This window comes from Trichechus manatus, unplaced genomic scaffold (assembly GCF_000243295.1).
Source record: "Trichechus manatus latirostris isolate Lorelei unplaced genomic scaffold, TriManLat1.0 scaffold00035, whole genome shotgun sequence".
NCBI lineage: Eukaryota > Metazoa > Chordata > Mammalia > Sirenia > Trichechidae > Trichechus > Trichechus manatus.
In genome coordinates this window covers 15108218-15126785 of record NW_004443971.1, presented here as the reverse complement: position 1 = coordinate 15126785, position 18568 = coordinate 15108218, and the positions used below count along the sequence as shown (strand labels likewise).

At 50.1% G+C, this 18568-nt stretch overlaps 1 protein-coding gene across 1 annotated transcript in view; it reads left to right on the top strand.

Annotated features, from left to right (window-relative positions):
* IGFN1 (immunoglobulin like and fibronectin type III domain containing 1) overlaps positions 1-18568 on the top strand; it is a 77014-nt gene that overhangs the window by 56710 nt on the left and 1736 nt on the right. The window contains 10 exon segments of the mRNA XM_023730261.1: positions 623-770; positions 773-817; positions 1997-2069; positions 2071-2168; positions 2171-2299; positions 3545-3792; positions 3795-3905; positions 6092-6225; positions 9816-10047; positions 17071-17211. Coding sequence (XP_023586029.1) covers positions 623-770; positions 773-817; positions 1997-2069; positions 2071-2168; positions 2171-2299; positions 3545-3792; positions 3795-3905; positions 6092-6225; positions 9816-10047; positions 17071-17211 — 1359 coding nt within the window.

Genomic DNA, 18568 nt, shown 5'->3' with positions numbered 1-18568 from the left:
GCTTTCCATGTATTAACTCCGTTAGTCCTCACAACCATCCCATGGGGTGTTATCATCCCTATTTGACTCAGATGCCCAGCGTGCCAAGTGCTAAGGGCCACATGGAGAGTTGGTAGCACAATCATCAAGCAGCTGGACTGGCCTCCCTGTCCTGCTCAGGGTCCCCACTATTCTAGGGCCACTATAATGTCCCTGCAGGACTACTGCAGTGCTTCCTAAGCCGTCCTCCATTTGGTCTCAGGCACCAGAGTGGTAACACTTCCCTCCCAGCCCCTCCTCACTCCCACCCAGCCCCCATATGAATCCAGGTCTGATTATGTTTTCCTATTCAAACTCTTACTTACAGAATGAAATCATTGCTTATAGAATAAACCCAGATGTCTGTAAGGCTGTGACCTAACCTCCCTTTCCAGCTTCCTCTCCCATCCCCTTCCCCCCATCCACTGCCAACCCCACACTTCATCACCACCTTTACCAGGCACATCCCCACCTCTGTGTTGTTGCTCAGACTGATTTCTCCTCCCAGCATGCTCTTCCCACCACCTCTCCCATAGGCCCAACTTAAATGCCATCGCTTCCATAAGACTTCCCCTCTCAACCTTTCCTTCCTCTCTTTTCCCAGGCTGCCCCCATGCCTGCAGTGACCTGGCTAAAGGATGGCTTGCCCTTGCCCAAAAGAAGTGTGACCACCACCAAGGACGGTCTCACCCAGCTTCTGATTCCTATGACCAGCCCCTCTGACAGTGGCCACTATACCGTGGTGCTGAGAACCTGCAGGGGAAGAAGGCCACTTACAACTTCCTTGTTAGGGTGGCAGGTGAGGCAGGCAGGGGCTAGGGCCCGGGACTCCGGCTTGGCCATTCACCAAGGCATGGAGGTTTCCATTGGGCCTGGTCATAGGTCTCAGCTGTTCTACCAGGCCTGGGTAGCCAGCTGACCATACTGCCAGCCCTTCCTATGTGCAGGAAGGCAGAAAGGGGGAAAGGCAGGACGACACTCTCTGAGGGGGCTTCATTTTCCTTCTGCCTCAAGACCTTAGGGGCAGTTAATGAAGTCACACCCCCTCACCCGACCTCAGCTAGTCTTCATTTTGATTGAGTGAGCAAAGGCTGTCACTACTTGCCTTAGTTACCTAGTGCTGCCGTAACGCAAACATCACAAGTGGGTGGCCCTTTAAAGAACAGAAATTTAATTTCTCCCAGTTCAGGAGGCTAGAAGTCCGAATTCAGGGTGTGGCTCCAAGGGGTGATCCTTCCTCGTCTATTTCAGCTTCGAGTAGCTGCCAGCAATCCTTGTAGATGCATCTGTCTCCATCGTCTGTCTTTCTTCCCCCTGTCTGTGTCCATTCCGCTCTTTTTATAACTCAGAAGTGATTAGGTTTAGAACCCACCCTATTCAGGGTGTGGTCTGATTAACATAACAAAGAAAACCCTATTTCCAAACAGAATCATATCCAGAGGTATAGGGGCCAGGATTTCAATACGTATTTTGGGGGGACACAAATCAATCCATAACACTACCTTACATCCCAGGAAGGGCCCCATGGGAAGAGTTGCCTGTGGTCCTTGTACAAGATAAAGGGTGCCTTCCGGTAACTGAGACCCCACACAGTCCTTGACCTTGAAGAATTTCTGGATACACAGAAACGATGGTAGAGACTGACAATGGGGCTCTGTAACTTGGTTATGTGAAAGTTCCTACAAAAAAAATTAAAAAAAAAAACACCAAAACACTCCATGTCCTATGTCATTTTGTTTAAAAACTAAAGTGAATTAAAATTATGATTTTTGGAGACGTTTTCCACCCCCTAGCAATAACTGTACCCCGTGGCCAAGCTGTCTCTGGCTCCAGCTACAAGCAGTGTCTACGACTGCATTCCCCGAGGACCCCAGAAGATTTGGGAAACCGGGGAGGGCCACAGCAGAAGCCCGTGATCATTTTCGAGTGCCCTGCTGGGTCCCTCCTAATGCGGCTGTCTCTGCCTCTTCTTTTGCAGTGTTCCCGCGGGCGCCGGGACCCATCCGCCTGCAGGAAAACGTGCCTGGGACGGTGACTGCCGAGTGGGAGCCGTCCGGATGAGGCCGAGGCCGGGGGCGCGCCGCTGCACTACACGGTGTTCACGCGCTCCTCCGCGCACGGCTCCTGGCGGGAGGTGGCCGACCGCGTCCACCCAACCACTTCACCCTCCTGGACGTCCTCCCTGGCCACCAGTACCACTTCCGGGCGGTGCCCAAGAACGAGCTGGGGGCCAGCAAACCCTCAGACACCAGCCAGCCCTGGTACATCCCCCGGCAGCGAGGTGAGCCCTCCTCTTGCCTCAGGTCCCCAGGGGACAGCGGAGCAGCCAGGAGCGAGGGCTCAGCGGGCTGCGTTCCCCGTTCTCCGCTCCTGCGCAGTGAAGCCCAGGGCGTGCCACGGGGTGCGGGTGGAAGCTGAGGGGGTAACAATGGCAGAGATGGTGCGGGGCACTTCTAAATGAACAGCTGGACCCAGTCTGTTGCTCTTCCCACCTCCTAATACTCACCTACAATGACGTCCTCTGTGTCCCTGACTCATGGTGAGTCCCGGTGGAGAGTGGGAGGGGCTGTGGGGTGTCAGTGTCTAGGATGCCTTTGGGGGAATTCTCAAGGGCAGTGGCAGACAATAAGTTAAATTGTTGTTGTTGGGTGCCATCAAGTCGGTTCTGACACACGGAGACCCCATGTGACAAAGTAGAACTTTCCCATAGGGTTTTCTAGGCTGTAATCTTTACAGGAGCAGATCGCCAGATTTTTCTTCCGCGGAGCCCCTGGGTGGGTTTGAACTGCCAACCTTTTGGTTAGCAATCAAGTGCTTAACCGTTGGGCCACCAGAGTTTAATATTTCTTTGAAAATAAAGTGTATTTTACAGTCAAATAGCTGTGGATCTTAAACAAATCACTGGAAAAAAACAGATTATAAAATGAGGTGGGAAATATTTTTTAATTAAATGCAAAAAAAATTCAAAAAAGCAAACAACAACTACACAAAATAATAAATAAAATGGAATGGGTGATTTCATTTTTATAAACTACAAAAACATTTGGAAATTTCCATACCTAGTTGTAATCGGTGGTGATCTATAGGTAGTGAGATCATGGTTGGTTCGTCTCTTTCACCTGTTGATTCTCCGTATATTCTCATTTGTTCAAATGAATGTGTATTAAGCTATGTGGAGAAAAAAAATAATCCAAAGCATTTTCTGAAAAGAATAAAAAAATGACTCAACTCTTGAACATCAGATTTGCAGGTAAGATGTGACAGGAAGTCTGTCACCTTCCCCGGGTAGCATCTAAAAAAATAAAACCAGACCCATTGCTGTGGAATCGATTCTGACTCATAGTGACCCTATAGGACAGAGTAGAACTGCCCCCATAAGGTTTCCAAGGAGCAGCTGGTGGATTCAAACTGCCGACCTTTTGGTTAGCAGCTGAACTCCTAACCACTCCACCACCTCATCTGGTCCCTTGGCTAGGCCTTCCACCCCATTTTCTGACCTTCCAGTTGTCCCCAACTTTCACCACAGAGAGGTTCACAGTCAAGGCTCCAAGCTACCGGGAGCCAGACCTTAGCCAGCAGCCCTGGTTCCTGGTTGCCCTGTGGGCTCATCTGCTGCCGCAGGACTCAGTGTGCTGCATGAGCTGCGCTGTGCGGGAGTCCCCCAGACCTCACGTTACCTGGTTCAAGGACGATCAGAGCTGGGAAGGAAACCCTGCCGTCTACAGCACCAATGTGCTGGGCGTGTGCTCCCTGGTCATCCTCAGGGACATCCCCTGAAGGACAGCGGCCAGTACAAGGCTGTGGCTGAGAACACGCTAGGCCAGGCTGTCAGCACCACCACCCTCATCGTCATAGGCAATGGTGGCTGTCCTGACGGGGCCAGGCTGGTGGGGATGGGGGACAGGGGTGGGGGGGAGGAAGAGCCAGAGCAGCAGCCACTGCCGGCCTTCAGGGAGCCCCTCTGAAGGGGACTTGTCCCCCCTTAGAGTGATTGGGCTGGGGGTCAGGAGACCAGGGTTCTGAGGCTGGCTCTACGTGAAGTGTCTGTTATGTAACCTGGCCATCGCTGGTGCTCGTCTGGCCTGCATATGCCCATCTGTAAAATGAGATAGTTGGACTCGATCAGTAATAACCAACTCTTGGTTTAAGAGGCCACAGTCTGCCACCTAAGCGTCCCAGTATGGCCTTGCAACAAATTTCAAGATGAGACATTAAGAGATAGCTTCTGTGTTGCTCCTTCATAAATACGCCTAACTAACATTTAGTGTCCAACAATCCGTGCTGATTGTCTTATTGGTAGCCTCCTTTTCTGTAAAGCAAATAATATATGTTAATAAGAATATGCCTTTTCCCATATAGTGCTTAAAACATCTTACATTTGAATAGCAAGACAAAAAAAAAAAGTAACTCCTAGACATTTTTAATTGTTCAGAATTGGCCTTTGTGCAGATATGGCCCTTGAGCACTGAGTGACCAGAATATCTGTCTGTAACATCTATGCCATGTCACTTAGGAAGCCACTTTCAAGGTGCCCCAGCTTCTGCACACACCTAGTCATGAAAAGAAGCTGGTGGCTGCGGGTGGTTATGTTTGCCAGAGGGGTCAGGGAGGGACTTTCCCCAAACTTACAGAGCATGTGGTGGCTCCTGTAGACTTGAACGCACACACCCTGGCGGCACAGCCTTCAGGCCTAACACCTACGCTGTTCTGCCACCACCACTTAGCAGGAGTGGGAGGGCCACAGCCCCTTCCCAACCAACTGGAATAGCCTGGTGCTTATATCTTGCAGAATCCAGTTATTAGCCTGTCCTCAACCTGGGATGGCCCTGCCAGGCCCCGCAACCACAGGATGGATGACAGACCCCAAAGCTTCATTCCTGACACCCATTCAGGTCTGGGGAGCACACCCCAAGGGTCTAGAGGCTGCTGGCAGTGCCCAGACCCCAGGGAGACGGGAATTAGGGGCTCCTGGGCAGACTTAGCTAGGAGGAAGAAAAAGAAGAGGAGAGTGGTGCATTCAGCCTCCCGACCTCAAGCTAAGTCACTAGATGGGGTGACACCGAGCCTGCCCCATGCTCACCGTTTGGGTTCCTTTCTTCTCCTCGTCAGGAGAGCCAGTGAGAGCCTGTCTGCAGGGTGGAGGGCAACTCCTTGTTTTCCTATACTGGGCCCCTAGCGGGAGGAAGAGAGGGACCCTCTGGGCCTGCTGTGACCACAGGGAGGGAAGAGCGAGGGAGGGCAGGACGTGGGTGAGAACTAAAGCATCAAGGGCACGTGTGTGTGCATGTGTCTGGGGATTCTTTCTGTACTTTTCTTCATTAAAACATTGGGTGAATACAGGCAAATCATTTGCAAATTAACTTGGAGTTGGTGTGTTGGAGGGAAGATTACCAATGCAAAGCTTTTGTACGAGGCTCCAATTGTGGAGATGGGTGGGGTCTGGCTCCGATGGAAGACTCCGCTCTTCTCTAGAATGCAGCCGATACCAAGGGCGGGAGTCTGAGAAAGACTAGAGGGGCTGCAGGGTGGAGAGGCCTCCCTTTCTCGTGGCCTGTGTTCCCGCACCCCTCTGTCTGGTGAAAATCCTGTGAGCTGCAGGGCTAGAGGCCCCCCTGGGGGCCACATGTGTGGGAAACATGAGGTGTGCTAACTACTCTCCTATGCCTACCACTCCCCAGGGCCAGAAAGGGCCTGAGTTCAGGAAAATCCTACTCCAGGCTCTGCTCTGTGGACTCCTGTCAGAGGGGGTAGGAGAGACACCGTCAAGTGTGTGAGGATTTTGACTTACACAAGGCCCTGAGGGCCCCCTTCACCTTCTTCACACCCTCACTGCCCCTACCACAGGTCAGATGTCTCCCTTTCCTGTGAAGAAGCTCTGTGTCATCATGCCCCCACCCTGCCGCAATCCGCAATCACTGCCATAAGCTCTCACCATACCTCATCCTGACGCCATGAGCCACCAGAGCAAGGCATGTCCCCTGACCCTCTCAGATTCCAGGAAATATCCCAGAGTTTGCAGGGCCAAAAGGAGGGGAGAGAGCCCTGGGAAAGACTGAGTCTCACCCTCTCCAAGGAAATCAGCTCAGAGGCCCAGCAGGTCACCAGTGACCTGGAACGCAGTCTGCTCTTTGCTCCGGACACTCAGACCTGGTCGGCTTTCCCTGTCTCCCTTGGCATTCAGATTGTAGGCCAGATGCAGGAGGGAAGGTGCATGCACCACAGGAGGAGGCCTCGAGTATGGTTGCCAGAAACAGTGGTTAGTCAGCCATTTCTGAATTGGAGAGATAGTTGTCTGCCTAAAATAGACCAAGAGTGTCCCTCCAGAGGCAGGGGGATGGACCGCATGACCTTTGTCAGCATAGGCTATGTTTCACTCCTGCCCCCAACAAGGAAATCTGTTAAGGGCCAGCTTCCTGGGATTTCTCTTGCCATCTCTGACATGTTTGTTTTTTTCTGAAGGTCTTTCAGTCCTACCACAGCAGGGCAAAACGGGGCCATGGGAAGAGAAGATGCGCTCAGAAACTGAGAGGCATGGCTGAAAACCTCAGCCTATGTGGGGCTGTTCTTACAAGTCCCTCCCAAGCTCAAGGTCTTGGAGATGGTGGAGGGCAGGGCCTCAGGCCTACCAGCAGTGATGTCAGAAATGGGGAGAAGAGGGCGTTTGCCCAGAGATTGAGACGCAGTGCTCATGGCATGCTGGGCCTTGACTGTATGACTGAGTTCTGGTTGATGGAATATGGGCAGAAGCAATGTGTCTGACTTCCAGGTCTGCCCCCTAAAAGCTCCAGTATAAACATCTATGCCCTCTGTCTGCCTACATCTACCAGCTGGATGCAAAGAATCCTTTGTAGGACTCTGCCCTAGAATATGGTGGAGCCAGTTGATGACCCTAAATAATTTCGTGTGGAACAAGGTCCTCCATGCCATTCCACACTGGACTGTGATATGAGAAATAAATCTTAATTATGTTAGGTAAGGTCCCTGTGTGGCACAGTTTGTGCTCAGCTGGTAACCAAAAGGTTATTATTCAAACCCAATCCTTGGCACCGAGGAAGAAAAGGTCTGGCAATCTGCTTCTGTAAAGATTACAATCAAGAAATCTTTGGATCTTTATGGAGTAGTTCTACTCTGTAATGCATGGGGTTGCCATGAGTCAGAATCTACTTGACAGCACAAGACAACAACAATGAGATTTGGAGGTTATTTGTTATAGCAGTTAGCCTACCCTGACTAATACAGCAACCAGCTTTTTAAAAATGGGGGAGAAAACCAGAACAAATCGAAAGAAATTAGAAGAAAACAATAAAGATAAGAAATTAATAAATTTAGAAAACACACAATAGGGAGGATAATCAAATTCAAAAATTATTTATTTGAAATGACTAATAATATTAACGAACCTCAGGGAAAAAAGAGATGGCAAAAATAAACATTATTAAGAATAAAAAAGAGGCCATAATTATCAATTCATCCAAGACAAAAGATATTATTTAAAAATACATGTTAATACATTTGAAAATTTTGATGAATGAGTAAATTCCTAGAAAAAATAATTTACTAAAACAGACTCAAGAAGAAATAGAAAACTTGAATAGTCTATATCATTAAGGAAAGTAAATTGGTAATTAAACATTTTCCCACAAAGCATAGCTCAGAACACTGACAGGTGAAAAGTCCTTCAAATGTTTGAGGAACATTTACAATCTTTACAAATTTCTCCAGAGAATAGAAGAAGAAAGAACACTCCCCACTTATTAAATGAGGTTAGCCTAACCATAATGCCAGAACCACAAGGATAAAAGAGCAAAATTATAGGCCAATCTAATTTATTAACATAGATGCAAAACCGTTAGCAAAACTGGGTTAGCAAACTGAATCCGAAAAGGAGGAAAAATGTTCATACATCATGACCATGATAGGTTTATACCAGAGCTGCAATATTGGGTTAATATTAGAAATATAATTAATGTAATTCATCACAATGATATTAAAGGATGAAAACCATACAATCCTCTCCATAGATATAGACCAAGCATTCTATAATACAAATATTGGCCCATAAATATATAAAAAGATGTGCAACGCCATTTGTGACCCTAAAACCAAAAACCAAACTCGTTGCTGTCAAGTCAATTCTGACTCATAGTGACCCTATAGGACGGAGTAGAACTGCCCCCATAGGGCTTCCAAGGAGCAGCAGCTGGTGGATTCAAACTGCTGACCTTTTGGTTAGCAGCCGAGCCCTTTACCACTGCGCCATCAGGGGGTCCTTTTGTAATCCTAGAGGAGCAAAATAAAACCACAGATGCTTAACATTTCACCTCTGTTCCAAGGGTTGGTGAGACTGTGAAGCAATGGAAGCTCTCAGTCTGTTAGGAGGAGTGCAGGTTGGTGAAACAGTCTGGTATTACCTGATAATCTCGAACACTAGGCTCATGCCCCCTGACTCAGTAATTCTACTCCTACATATATAGTCAAGACAAGAAAATTTTGCACAGGTGTCCCTTGTAAAAGAATGTTCATAGCAGCATTGTGCCTATTGTACTCGCCGCAAACTGGAAACAACCCAATATCCCATCGACAGTAGAATGGTTAGAAAAATACAATGAAATATAATAACTTTGAAGAATAATGAATATCTGCTTCACTCATCAACATGGACATATCTCAAAAACAATGTGAGTGAAAAAAGCAAGTTACTTGGCTATATTCAGTATGATAACATTTATATAAAGGCCAAAACTCAGCAAAAGTAAACACTACGTTGTTTAAGATGCATACATAGGTGGTACAACTACAAAGAAAATAAAGTGTCCGGATAATGGTTTCTCCTGGGAGGAAGGAAGATTGGGGAGGGGCTAAGGGGAGGTGTCTAAGGAACGTGACAGTGGTTATAGGGAGTTTATTATCATTCTTTAAACTTCAAAATTACATTTATACATACATGTATTGATACTATATTTAACAACGAAAACAAGTGAAAGTAATGAACCGTTGCACAAAACTTTTGTATTAAATTTCTCTTCTTTACTTTTCCTTTTTATTATTTTTTGCTTCCTCCTCTACCCTGCCTGACTCATCTTAATTGATTTTGATATGGAATACATCACATTGAAAGCGTGCTGTTGAATGCATTAATTTATGTTACAAACACTGCAGATTTATTTAAGTGTGTTGCATTTTTTCTGTTGATTTTAAGGCGGTGAGTGAGATGTTTCACACGTCTGTCTTTTAAACTAAATTATATTGCTTTTACTTGTACATAATTTTTTTAAGTTGTGCTTTAGGTGAGAGTTTACACCTCAAGTTAATTTCTTATATAAACATTTATACACACGTACCTAATTTTTGAAGGGCGATGACCCCTGCATAGGAAAAAAGTTCATATACCTACAGTAAGTTATAAAAGATAATATAGAATTGCTGGGTACCATCTACTACGGTGAGAGAAGAAAGGAAATAAAACAATGGCAACTTCATTCTCATCGGAAGCGTGAAGAACCCTCCCAGCCTAGGTGCCCTCGAGTCACGCCCTGCCCCGCGTACATTCAGCGCTCGCCCCTCCTTGCCTAGGCCTCGTCTGGGATTCTCCTGTTCGGGGCAAGCCCGGGCTCCTTTCTCTTTCCCCTTATTGGCCAAGGGTGCGCCGCAACAGCCAATCAGAAGCTGGTTGCCCTGATAACCTTTCTTGGCTGCTTTGCGCCTGGGGCGCACAGGCCTCTCACGCACCGTGCAATACGCGGTGGGTTCTGTGTAGCGCTGCCCTTGGCTGCTTGACGGGCGGTTGCGTGGCGCAGGCACGGCATTGAGGCACTGCGGGGTGAGCTGGCAGGCAGCTTACAGGAGCTCTGCACACTCCTTGCAGTGGTCGCACGCCAGAGTCCCGGCTACTCCTGGCTGCCCTACTGTTTGCGGCAGAGCAGCATCAGGCTGCAGGCCCGGCTGCTCACGGTGCAGCTAGAGGCGCTGCGGACCGTCAGGCCCATGGTGCAGAAGATACAGGAAGATCTGGTCCAGCTCAGAGAGTGGGTAGGCAGAGGGCGGAGCCTAAGGCTTCTGTGGCAGGTGGTGCTCGGCAACAGGCAAGGGAGTGTGTGCGTGCTGGAGGCCGGTGGTAACAATCCAAATCGGGACTTGCTTTACCTTCACCCCCATCCATGGAAGGGGGTACCCCCCTCGCCCCCCTCTGCTGATTCTGAAAGGGTCAGACCACTGTTTAGGAACCACCTTCCTTAAACAGTCCATTGCTATGATTTTACCAAGTAGGAAACTGAGGCCCAGAGAGGGGAAGGGCCTTGCCCAAGTTCATAGCTAGTCTGGGGGCAGAGCTCAGCCTAGTTCTGTCCTGGTCCTGGCAAATCCCCTGTGGATGCCAAGAGCAAGCACAGCAGTGACCTCACTGATACCTCTCCTCAATCCAGACTCTAACCTACCACCCGAAAAAGACACTGGCTGGGTTGGAGACCCTGCAGCCCCAGTGAAAGTCAGGTGTGGTTCCGGCTGGGAAAGACAGAGCTTCTTGGTACAGACTAGCTTATACCTCTGCCCCATGCAATCAGTGTCTCTTCCCATTCCTCCCCCAGACCCTGAAGAGGCAAAGGAACAGACACTGTCATCTGGGCAATTCCCCTTTTGCTCTGCCCAAGGAGTCACCTGGAGGTGGGAGATTTCACAGGTGGGAGATGGGCAGAGGGGCCCAGAGACAGGAAGCAACCTAGTTCTCGGAGAATGAGGTTCTGAGTTTTTGCCCTTGTCCTACCACCAATTTGCTGCACGGCTGTAAGATTAGGCAATCCCTCCCTTCCAGGCTGCTCCGTATTGCTGGGCTGATGAAATGATTCGGTGGATGTGGAACGAATGAGAATCCTGGTTCCATCTCACCCACAGCTGATTAAACATCTTCTGGGGATTTCAAAGGATTGACCTCTTTTCATTAAGCCCAGTTACTCCACCCAGCATCACTCTCTGGAGGAGTCTCAGGCCCTTCTTTCCTCTCTGAGCTCAGCTACTGGCTCCCTTTGCTCAAGCCGCACTGCTGTCCTTGCTGTTCCCGCCTGTAACAGTCTTCCTCCAGAGGCTGCGTGGGTCACTCTCTCACCTCCTTCACGTCAGTGCTCAGTCACTTTCTCAGTGAGGCCATTTCTGGCCACCTTATTTTAAATGGTAACACTCCTCCCCTACCCCAGCAGTTTCTTTCCATTTCCCTCAGTTTATCCTTCTTCACTGGAGTCCCTGGTGGCACAAACAAATGCTCGACTACTAGCTGAAAGGTTGGTGGTTCGAACCCACCCAGAGGCACCTCAGAAGAAAGGCCTGGTGATCTGCTTCTGAAAGGTCACAGCCTTGAAAACCCTATGGAGCAGTTCTAGTCTGCACACATGGGGTCGCCATGAGTTGGAATTGACTTGAGGACAACTAACAATATCTTTCTCCAAAGCACTTATCGCTGTCTGACATATTTATTTTACTGGCTTGCCTTGTGTTTGTTTCTTCCCACAGGAATATAAGCTCCATGAGAACAAAACTCTGTCTCATTTTTATTTGTTGCCTTATGCTCAGGCCTAAAATAATGCCTGGCACCCAACAGATAATCAAATATTTGATAGATAATGAGTAGGGGAGTAATTCAGTTATGGGCTTTGGCATCAGACTGATGTCTCAACTCAATAAACTCACCAGCTGTGTGATGTTGGGCAAGTTACTTAACCTCTCTAACCCTCGACTTCCTTATTAGTAAAGTGGACACAAAAACCGTACTGCCTTCAAAGAGCTGTGAGAATTGAAAGTCCATAAAATGCCTCCCATAGGGGCTGGCACAGAGAAGGTGCCCTGTGGGCTGCTATAACTATGAATGGCTAGGAGAGCACGCTGGTGCAGGACATTGCTCAGATAAGGCGGCTCCCTGCTTTGTCGTGTTGCAGAGCCCTGATGTGGGGTCCTGGAACAGGAGCTGGTTGAGATTTGGAGTGTGCAGGCCCAGCTGGGGCAGGAGCTCTGAGAAGCCACAGGGGAGGCTGAGCAGGTGTTGGCCAACCCCCCACCCCCATCCCATGTCCACCCCCAGAGAGACTGGCCTAGGCTCTCTGGGCCAGGATGGAATGCCAGGCCAGATGGCACACTGCAAGAGAAGCTGGCCCACCTGAAGCAGGGGCCCCTGAAGCTGCTCAGCTAAGGGCTGGACTGGGCCCAGGCATCAGGCTCCTGTCTGGAGTGCCTTGTGGAGTCCCTGGCTGCCAGCCTCCAGAAGACCTCAGGGACACTCCAGCCCCTAGGGAAAGGAGTGTGAGAGGCTCAGGAGGCTAGCTGGAGGCTGGAGTGGAGGCTGGAGTAGAGGCTGGGGTCGTGGCTCAGCACACCTCAAAAAAGAAGAGGGCCCTGAGGCAAGTGGGCTGGCTCTTCCAGGCTTTGCAGCTACAGCTGGACAGGAGCCAGCAGGAGGTGGGGGAGGTGAAAAAGGTCGTGGTAGAGCTGACACATGGCAGCCCTAGGGCTGAGCAGCTTAAGAACATCTGGTGAGGACAGGGGGAGTCAGACAAACTGTACTGAGGGCCTGGCTGCCACTGCCTACTGTGGGACTGTGGCACCTCGCTTCCCCACCCTGGGTCTTGGTCTTTCCTTACAGGGGATGATATCCCTGATCTTTCTGCTTCACAAGGTTATGAGGATGGACACGCTTTGAGCAGCACTAATACCTGGTGGTGTTATCACTGGATCCCCTGGGGTCCCCTTTAGTGCCCTGCTGATGCCAACTAATGGCAATAGGCCCTGGGGAGCCAAAGGACTGATGGAACAGAGAAGACCTCATGTTTGACTCCCCTCTTCCCTCATGGATGTTTTCTTAGCCTCAAAGCCTCAGGGTTTCCCAAGCATTAGTCTCATTAATCCATTGATTCCCTCATGCAGTAATTCCCAAGTGCCTGCTGTGTGCCCGGCACTGCCCGGGCACTAAGAGAAAAAAACATGGTCCATGCCTTTGAGTAGCCCAGGAGAGCACTGACCAATGACTGTGAAGTTGCATTCCAGTTACGTCAGTGCTAGCTTAGAGAGAAACAAGGGGTGCCTTGGGAGTGCGTGGGTGGGGCACCTATCCCAGCTTAGAGGAACCAAGGAAGGCTCTCTGGGGGAGGTGGGACCTGAGCAGAGACCCAAAGGACAAATTAAAGTTAGCTGATCATAAAGGCAAGGAAGGTGTTCCAGATAGAGGAGCCAGTGAGAAGTAGAGATAGTTGAGAGAGAAGGAGGTAAAGGTGATAGGTCTCCATGACTGGATGTGAGCTGAGGTGGGCAGGGAGGAGTTAAGACTGACCCCCAGGTCTCAGGCACCTGGGCAAGTGGTGGTGTCACTCCCAGAGAGAAGGGAGGGGTAGAGATGAGGTCATTTTAGGCATGTCCTGTTGAGTATCTGCACCATCCAAGTGGTGAGCCTGCCAGGGAGGTGGGTGAGGGGATAAGGGCCAGAGGTGCCCATGTGGGAGTCACCATCATCCCTTAGTTGGCAGAATGTGAGAGAGGATGAGGTGGCCCTGGGGTAGGGTCTAGGCTGAGAAGACAGTGGGCCAAAGGTGGACCCCTAGGGCTCAGAGCCAGCAAGCAAGGCTGAGAATGAGCAACTAGGGAGGTGGGAGGGGGTCCAGGAGAGCGTGGTGAGGAGGGAGAGTCTGCAGAGCTGGGTGCTGTGAGAGGTCACGTGAGGTCAAGACAGAGACAGTTGATTGGATGTGGCTGGCTTGGGAGGGCTTGCTCTGTGCTGGCAGCCACTCTCCATGGGCCTGGGGAGCAGGAGGAACAAAGAGGTACAGATGTAGTTTGGAGGAAAGGCAGGGGGTGCTGGCCTGTCCTCATGGCAACCCCGCAGGGTGAGGGGCTGGGGAGGTCACAGTCTGAAACAGACAGGAGAGGGAGCAAACCAGGGACCACAGATGAGTCCAGTGAGGGTATGGGCGCCAACCTTCCTGAGGCTGTCAGGCTTTCCACGGAGGTGGGCACAGAGCAGGAGGACGGCTGTCTGAATTCAGGGTGGGGTCTGGCTGGGAGAGACTGAGTGAAGAGTGCAGGGGTCATGTCATTAAGGATTTTGGCAAGAGTGTAGGCCACTGTGGTGGGGCGTGACCAAGAGAGGGACCCAAGCTGTTGGGAGTTGCTGGGATGGCTTCATGGAGGAGGTGACATTTCAACTGTGCTAAACAGACAAGGAAGGTGTTTATGGACAGCAAAGGAAAAGCGAGAACAAAGGAGTGGAGAGGGGACAGCGCAGCATCCTTGGAGCACTGGTGATGAGTCCGGGTTGCTGCAGTGTTGGGCTCACAGGGCAGCAGGAGGGTGGCCTTCAACCCACCCTAAGGAGCTAAGGATTGGGCATTTTTCCTTTGGTCACCGGAGGCCATCTAGAGGTTTTTACCAGGAAGTGGCCTGGTTGCTCTTCCAGCCTGGCCACTCACCTTGTGACCCTGGGCAAGTCGCTACCCCTCCTGAATCTGTGTCCAAATCAGTGAAACAATTTCAGGACATCTGTTGTGGATTGAATTGTGTTCTCCAAAAATACGTGTTGTAAATCCTAACCTCTATGCCTGTGGTCACTATGAGTCTGAATCAACATAACGGCAATGGGTTTTTTTTTTTTCTCTTATGCCTGTGGTTATAATCTCATTTGGGAATAGGTTGTGTTTGTTATGTTAGTGAGGCAATATTAGTATAAGGTGTGTCTAGTCAGTTTCTTTTGAGATATAAAAGAGATTAAACAAGGAAGCAAGCAGAGTAAAGATGGGGAAGGTTGATGTGAAGACACATGGAGTCTCCATGGAACCAGGAAACAAGCTGAAGAGACAAGGACCTTCCTCCAGAGCCAACAGACAGATAAAGCCTTCCGCTAGAGCTGGCACCCTGAATTTTGACTCCTAGCCTCCTAAATTGTGAGAAAATAAATTTCTGTTTGTTAAAGCCATCCACTTATGGTATTTCTGTTATGGCAGCACTAGATAACTAAGACAGCCTGTGACTGATGTATCTAACCAACCACCACAGCAGAAGACCCATCAGCTTAGACTGAAAAGGATGGGGAAAGAACAAAAGGAAAGGACCCTGCCTGCCTCTTGGAATTCTACAGGCAGGAAAAAAGCCAAAGGAGCTGCATCTCCCATAAAAGGAAAGAACCATCCCTGGAGCAGCTTGGAGATCAGCAGAACTATTGGAAGGAACTTGGGAAGCAGGACCTTCTGGGTTTCAAAGGGTGGGGCCACAGTCTCCTGGATTTCAGAGGGTGGGGCCACAGCCTCCTAAGTTTCAAAGAGTTGGATCTTTGACAAAGAGAGTAGGTTCTGGAGCGTGAGACTGCTGTTAAGGTGTGCCTGGGGATGAGCCGCTGCCCAGACCTGAAGGTGTGGGACTACCATATCCAAGGGCCGAAGAATGGGGCCTCCTCGGGTTGAGGGAGTCTCCACTCAGATGGACTAAGAAAATGGGGCCACCCAAAACCAAGGGAGCAGAGTTGCCATCCCGGTGGGCCTGTAAGGTGTAGTTCAAGCCCAGGGCTGAGGGTCCTCCACCCAGAATCCTGAGATCGTGGCCAGCACCCAGATTCTGGAGGATGAGGCCATTGCCCCCAGTGTCTCAGAGAACAGAGGATTATTTTCAAGCCTTGAAAGCTAATGTAATTTGTTCTGCTGGGTTTTGGACTTGCTTGGTGCCTATTATCCCTTCTTTCCCTCCAATTTCTCCCATATGTAATGGAAATGTCTACCTTGTGCCTGTTCTACCACTGTACTTTGGAAGCAGATAACCCGTAGTTTAGATTTCACATGTTCACAGATGAACAGGGATTTTGCCCCAGGATGGAATACACCTAACGTCTCACCCATATTTGATTTAGATGATTCAGAGGATGAGATTTTGGACTTGAGTTGATTTAAGACTTTGGGGACAATGTGATGGGATGAGTGTGTTTTGCACGTGGGAAGGACATGAATTTTGGGGGGGCCAAAGGGTGGAATGTTATGGATTAAACTGAGTCCCCCAAAATATGTGTTGTAAAGCCTAATGTTTAGTGCCTGTGATTATAATCCCATTTGGGAATGGGTTGTCTTTGTTATGTTAATGAGGCAGGATTAGTGTAGGGCATTCTTGAGTTAATCTCTTTTGAGATATAAAAGAGATTAAACAAGCAAGCAAGCAAGCAGAACACAGAAGGGGGACAATTGATGCCAAGCCACAGGGAGATCTCCATGGAACTAGGAAGCAAGCTGAAGAGACAAGGACCTCCAGAGCCTACACAGAGAGGGAGTCTTCCCCTAGAGCCAGCACCCTGAATTCAGACTTCTAGCCTCCTAAACTCTGAAAAAATAAGTTTCTGTTTGTTAAAGCCATCCACTTGTGGTATTTCTGTTATAGCAGCACTAGATAACTAAGACAACGCCCCTCCTGCTGGACCCGAGGGAGTACTGAATGAGCTAATGTAAGGGAAAGAGCCAGGACCCTCGAGTCCTGTCCACGGTGACAATGGAGATGGGCATTGTACCAAGGACCTCCACCTCACTCCTGCCCCACCATAAGGCTGAACTGCAGGCCCCTTTAAGAGATGCTTCTGGGGAACAGAGAAGAGCTCTTTCTGGGCCCCCTCAAATCCCACCAGGTAGACCTCCCCCCTCATAGGGAAGCTTAATGGGCAGTGTTTGGTGCATTTTAGGGGTGAGTACGGGGTCTTAGTGGTGCAGTGGTTAAGCATTTGGTTGCTAATCAAAAGATCAGCAGTTCAAATCCACCAGGTGCTCCTTGGAAACCCTATGGGGCAGTCTACTCTGTCCTATAGGGTCACTATGAGTCAGAGTTGACTCGATGGCAACGGGTTGTTTTTTTTTTTTTTTTAAATTTTGGTGTGGCACCTCAGGCAGACTGGACGAGAGAACTCAAGGGGTCCCAGAAAAGACAGAATGGGGCCCAGACTCCCACCCTGGAGTCCCCACTCTCCATACAGACATCCAGCCCAGTAGGGGAGAGCTTTGGAGGAGGAGTGAGCCCAGCTCATGCGCATCCCCTCCGGCCCCTCTGCCTCTGCTACAGATGCTGCAGGCTAAGAAGCTGGCCAAGAAGCAGCGGACGCGGCTCGCCCTGCAGAGTCTCCGGGAGCAGAGTGCAGACCTGCGCAGCAGGGTCACCACCCTGGAGGCCTGTCTCACTGCCCTTTGTGGCCTCCTGACCTGGGTAGGGAGTGCGGCATGGATATGGAGACAGGGCTGGGAGGGTGGCCAGAGCCAGGCAGAAAGTGAATTCTGAAGGGGCTGCAGGAAGGGTACAGGGGGCAGGCTGCCGACTTCTCACCACCACTGCATCCCTCCGAACTTCATCTCCTCATCTACCCGAGCGAGGGTGGTTAACGCCTGTGTTCTGCAGTTGCTGGGATTAAATGACAAATGTGTGTGGAAGTGCTTTGCACAAAGCAGGTATTCAATCAATTTTAGAATATTAATGTTAGACTATTAATAATAGCAATGGTTAATAAAAGACTTCACAGGCAGGTTGCTTGGGATCCAGATCCCCCTGGGAGCAAGAAATTGGTCTGGGAAGACAGAGCCCAGAGGGAGGGGGCTGTGCTCCTGTCTGCTGCCTGGGGGAGTCCTCCTAGTCAGTCCTTCAACACTCCCCCTCCCCCAGCAGGCCTGGGTCTCAAAGGTGGGGCCATGCTGGGAGGTAGGTCAGGCACTCTCGTCTCTGTGGAAACCCCCCCGTGGCACCCAGGACCACAGAGAGTTGGAGAACCCTGGGCCAGGAGACCTGACCTCTGATCCAAGTTCCGAGAGACCTTGGGCAAGCCCCTCCCCAAGCTGTGCCTCAGTTTACTTCCCTGTGCACAAGTAGGTTGGTTTAGAAGACCCTTAAGGTTCCTTGTGCGTTTGATGCTCTCTGCCATGGTGGGGGTGGGCCTCCCTACCTCCAGCGTTTAACATGTGTGCATCTCCCCAGGGGTGGGGGTAGCAAGAAGCCCTCCCTCCCAGAGGAGGGGAGTATGGCACAGGCTGGGCTGTGGCACTGTGACAGGCACATCCCCCAGGACACTTGTGAGTGAATTCCTGGTAGCCAGCAGATCAGCCTGATGTCAGGATTTGAGAAGCCCCTAGCAGCAACCCCTCCCTGACTTCTGTGTGTTGGGAGGTGTCTTAGGCTGGGTTCTCTAAAGAAGCAAAACCAGTAAAGCGTATAAATATGTATATAGAGAGAGACAGAGATTATATAAAGGAAATGGTTCACGTGACTGTAGAGGCTGGAAGATCTGAAGTCCATGGGTCAGGCTTCTCCTGATGCACGTAGCCACCGGGGCTGATGAACTCAAGATCGGCAGGTCGGAGAGCAGGGCTCTTGTTCACAGGCTGTGAAGATTGACGAATCCCAAAGATTGGCAGGTAAGACCACAGGTAAGCTGCTAGCTGAAGTCCCACAAACCGGAGATCAGATGAACAGGAGCCAGCTGCAGAATCCAGAACAAGCAAAAGCCCCCAAGCCTTGCCAGAATATCCACTTATATTCAATGCAAGCCACACACCCAAAGAAACTCCCTTTCAGC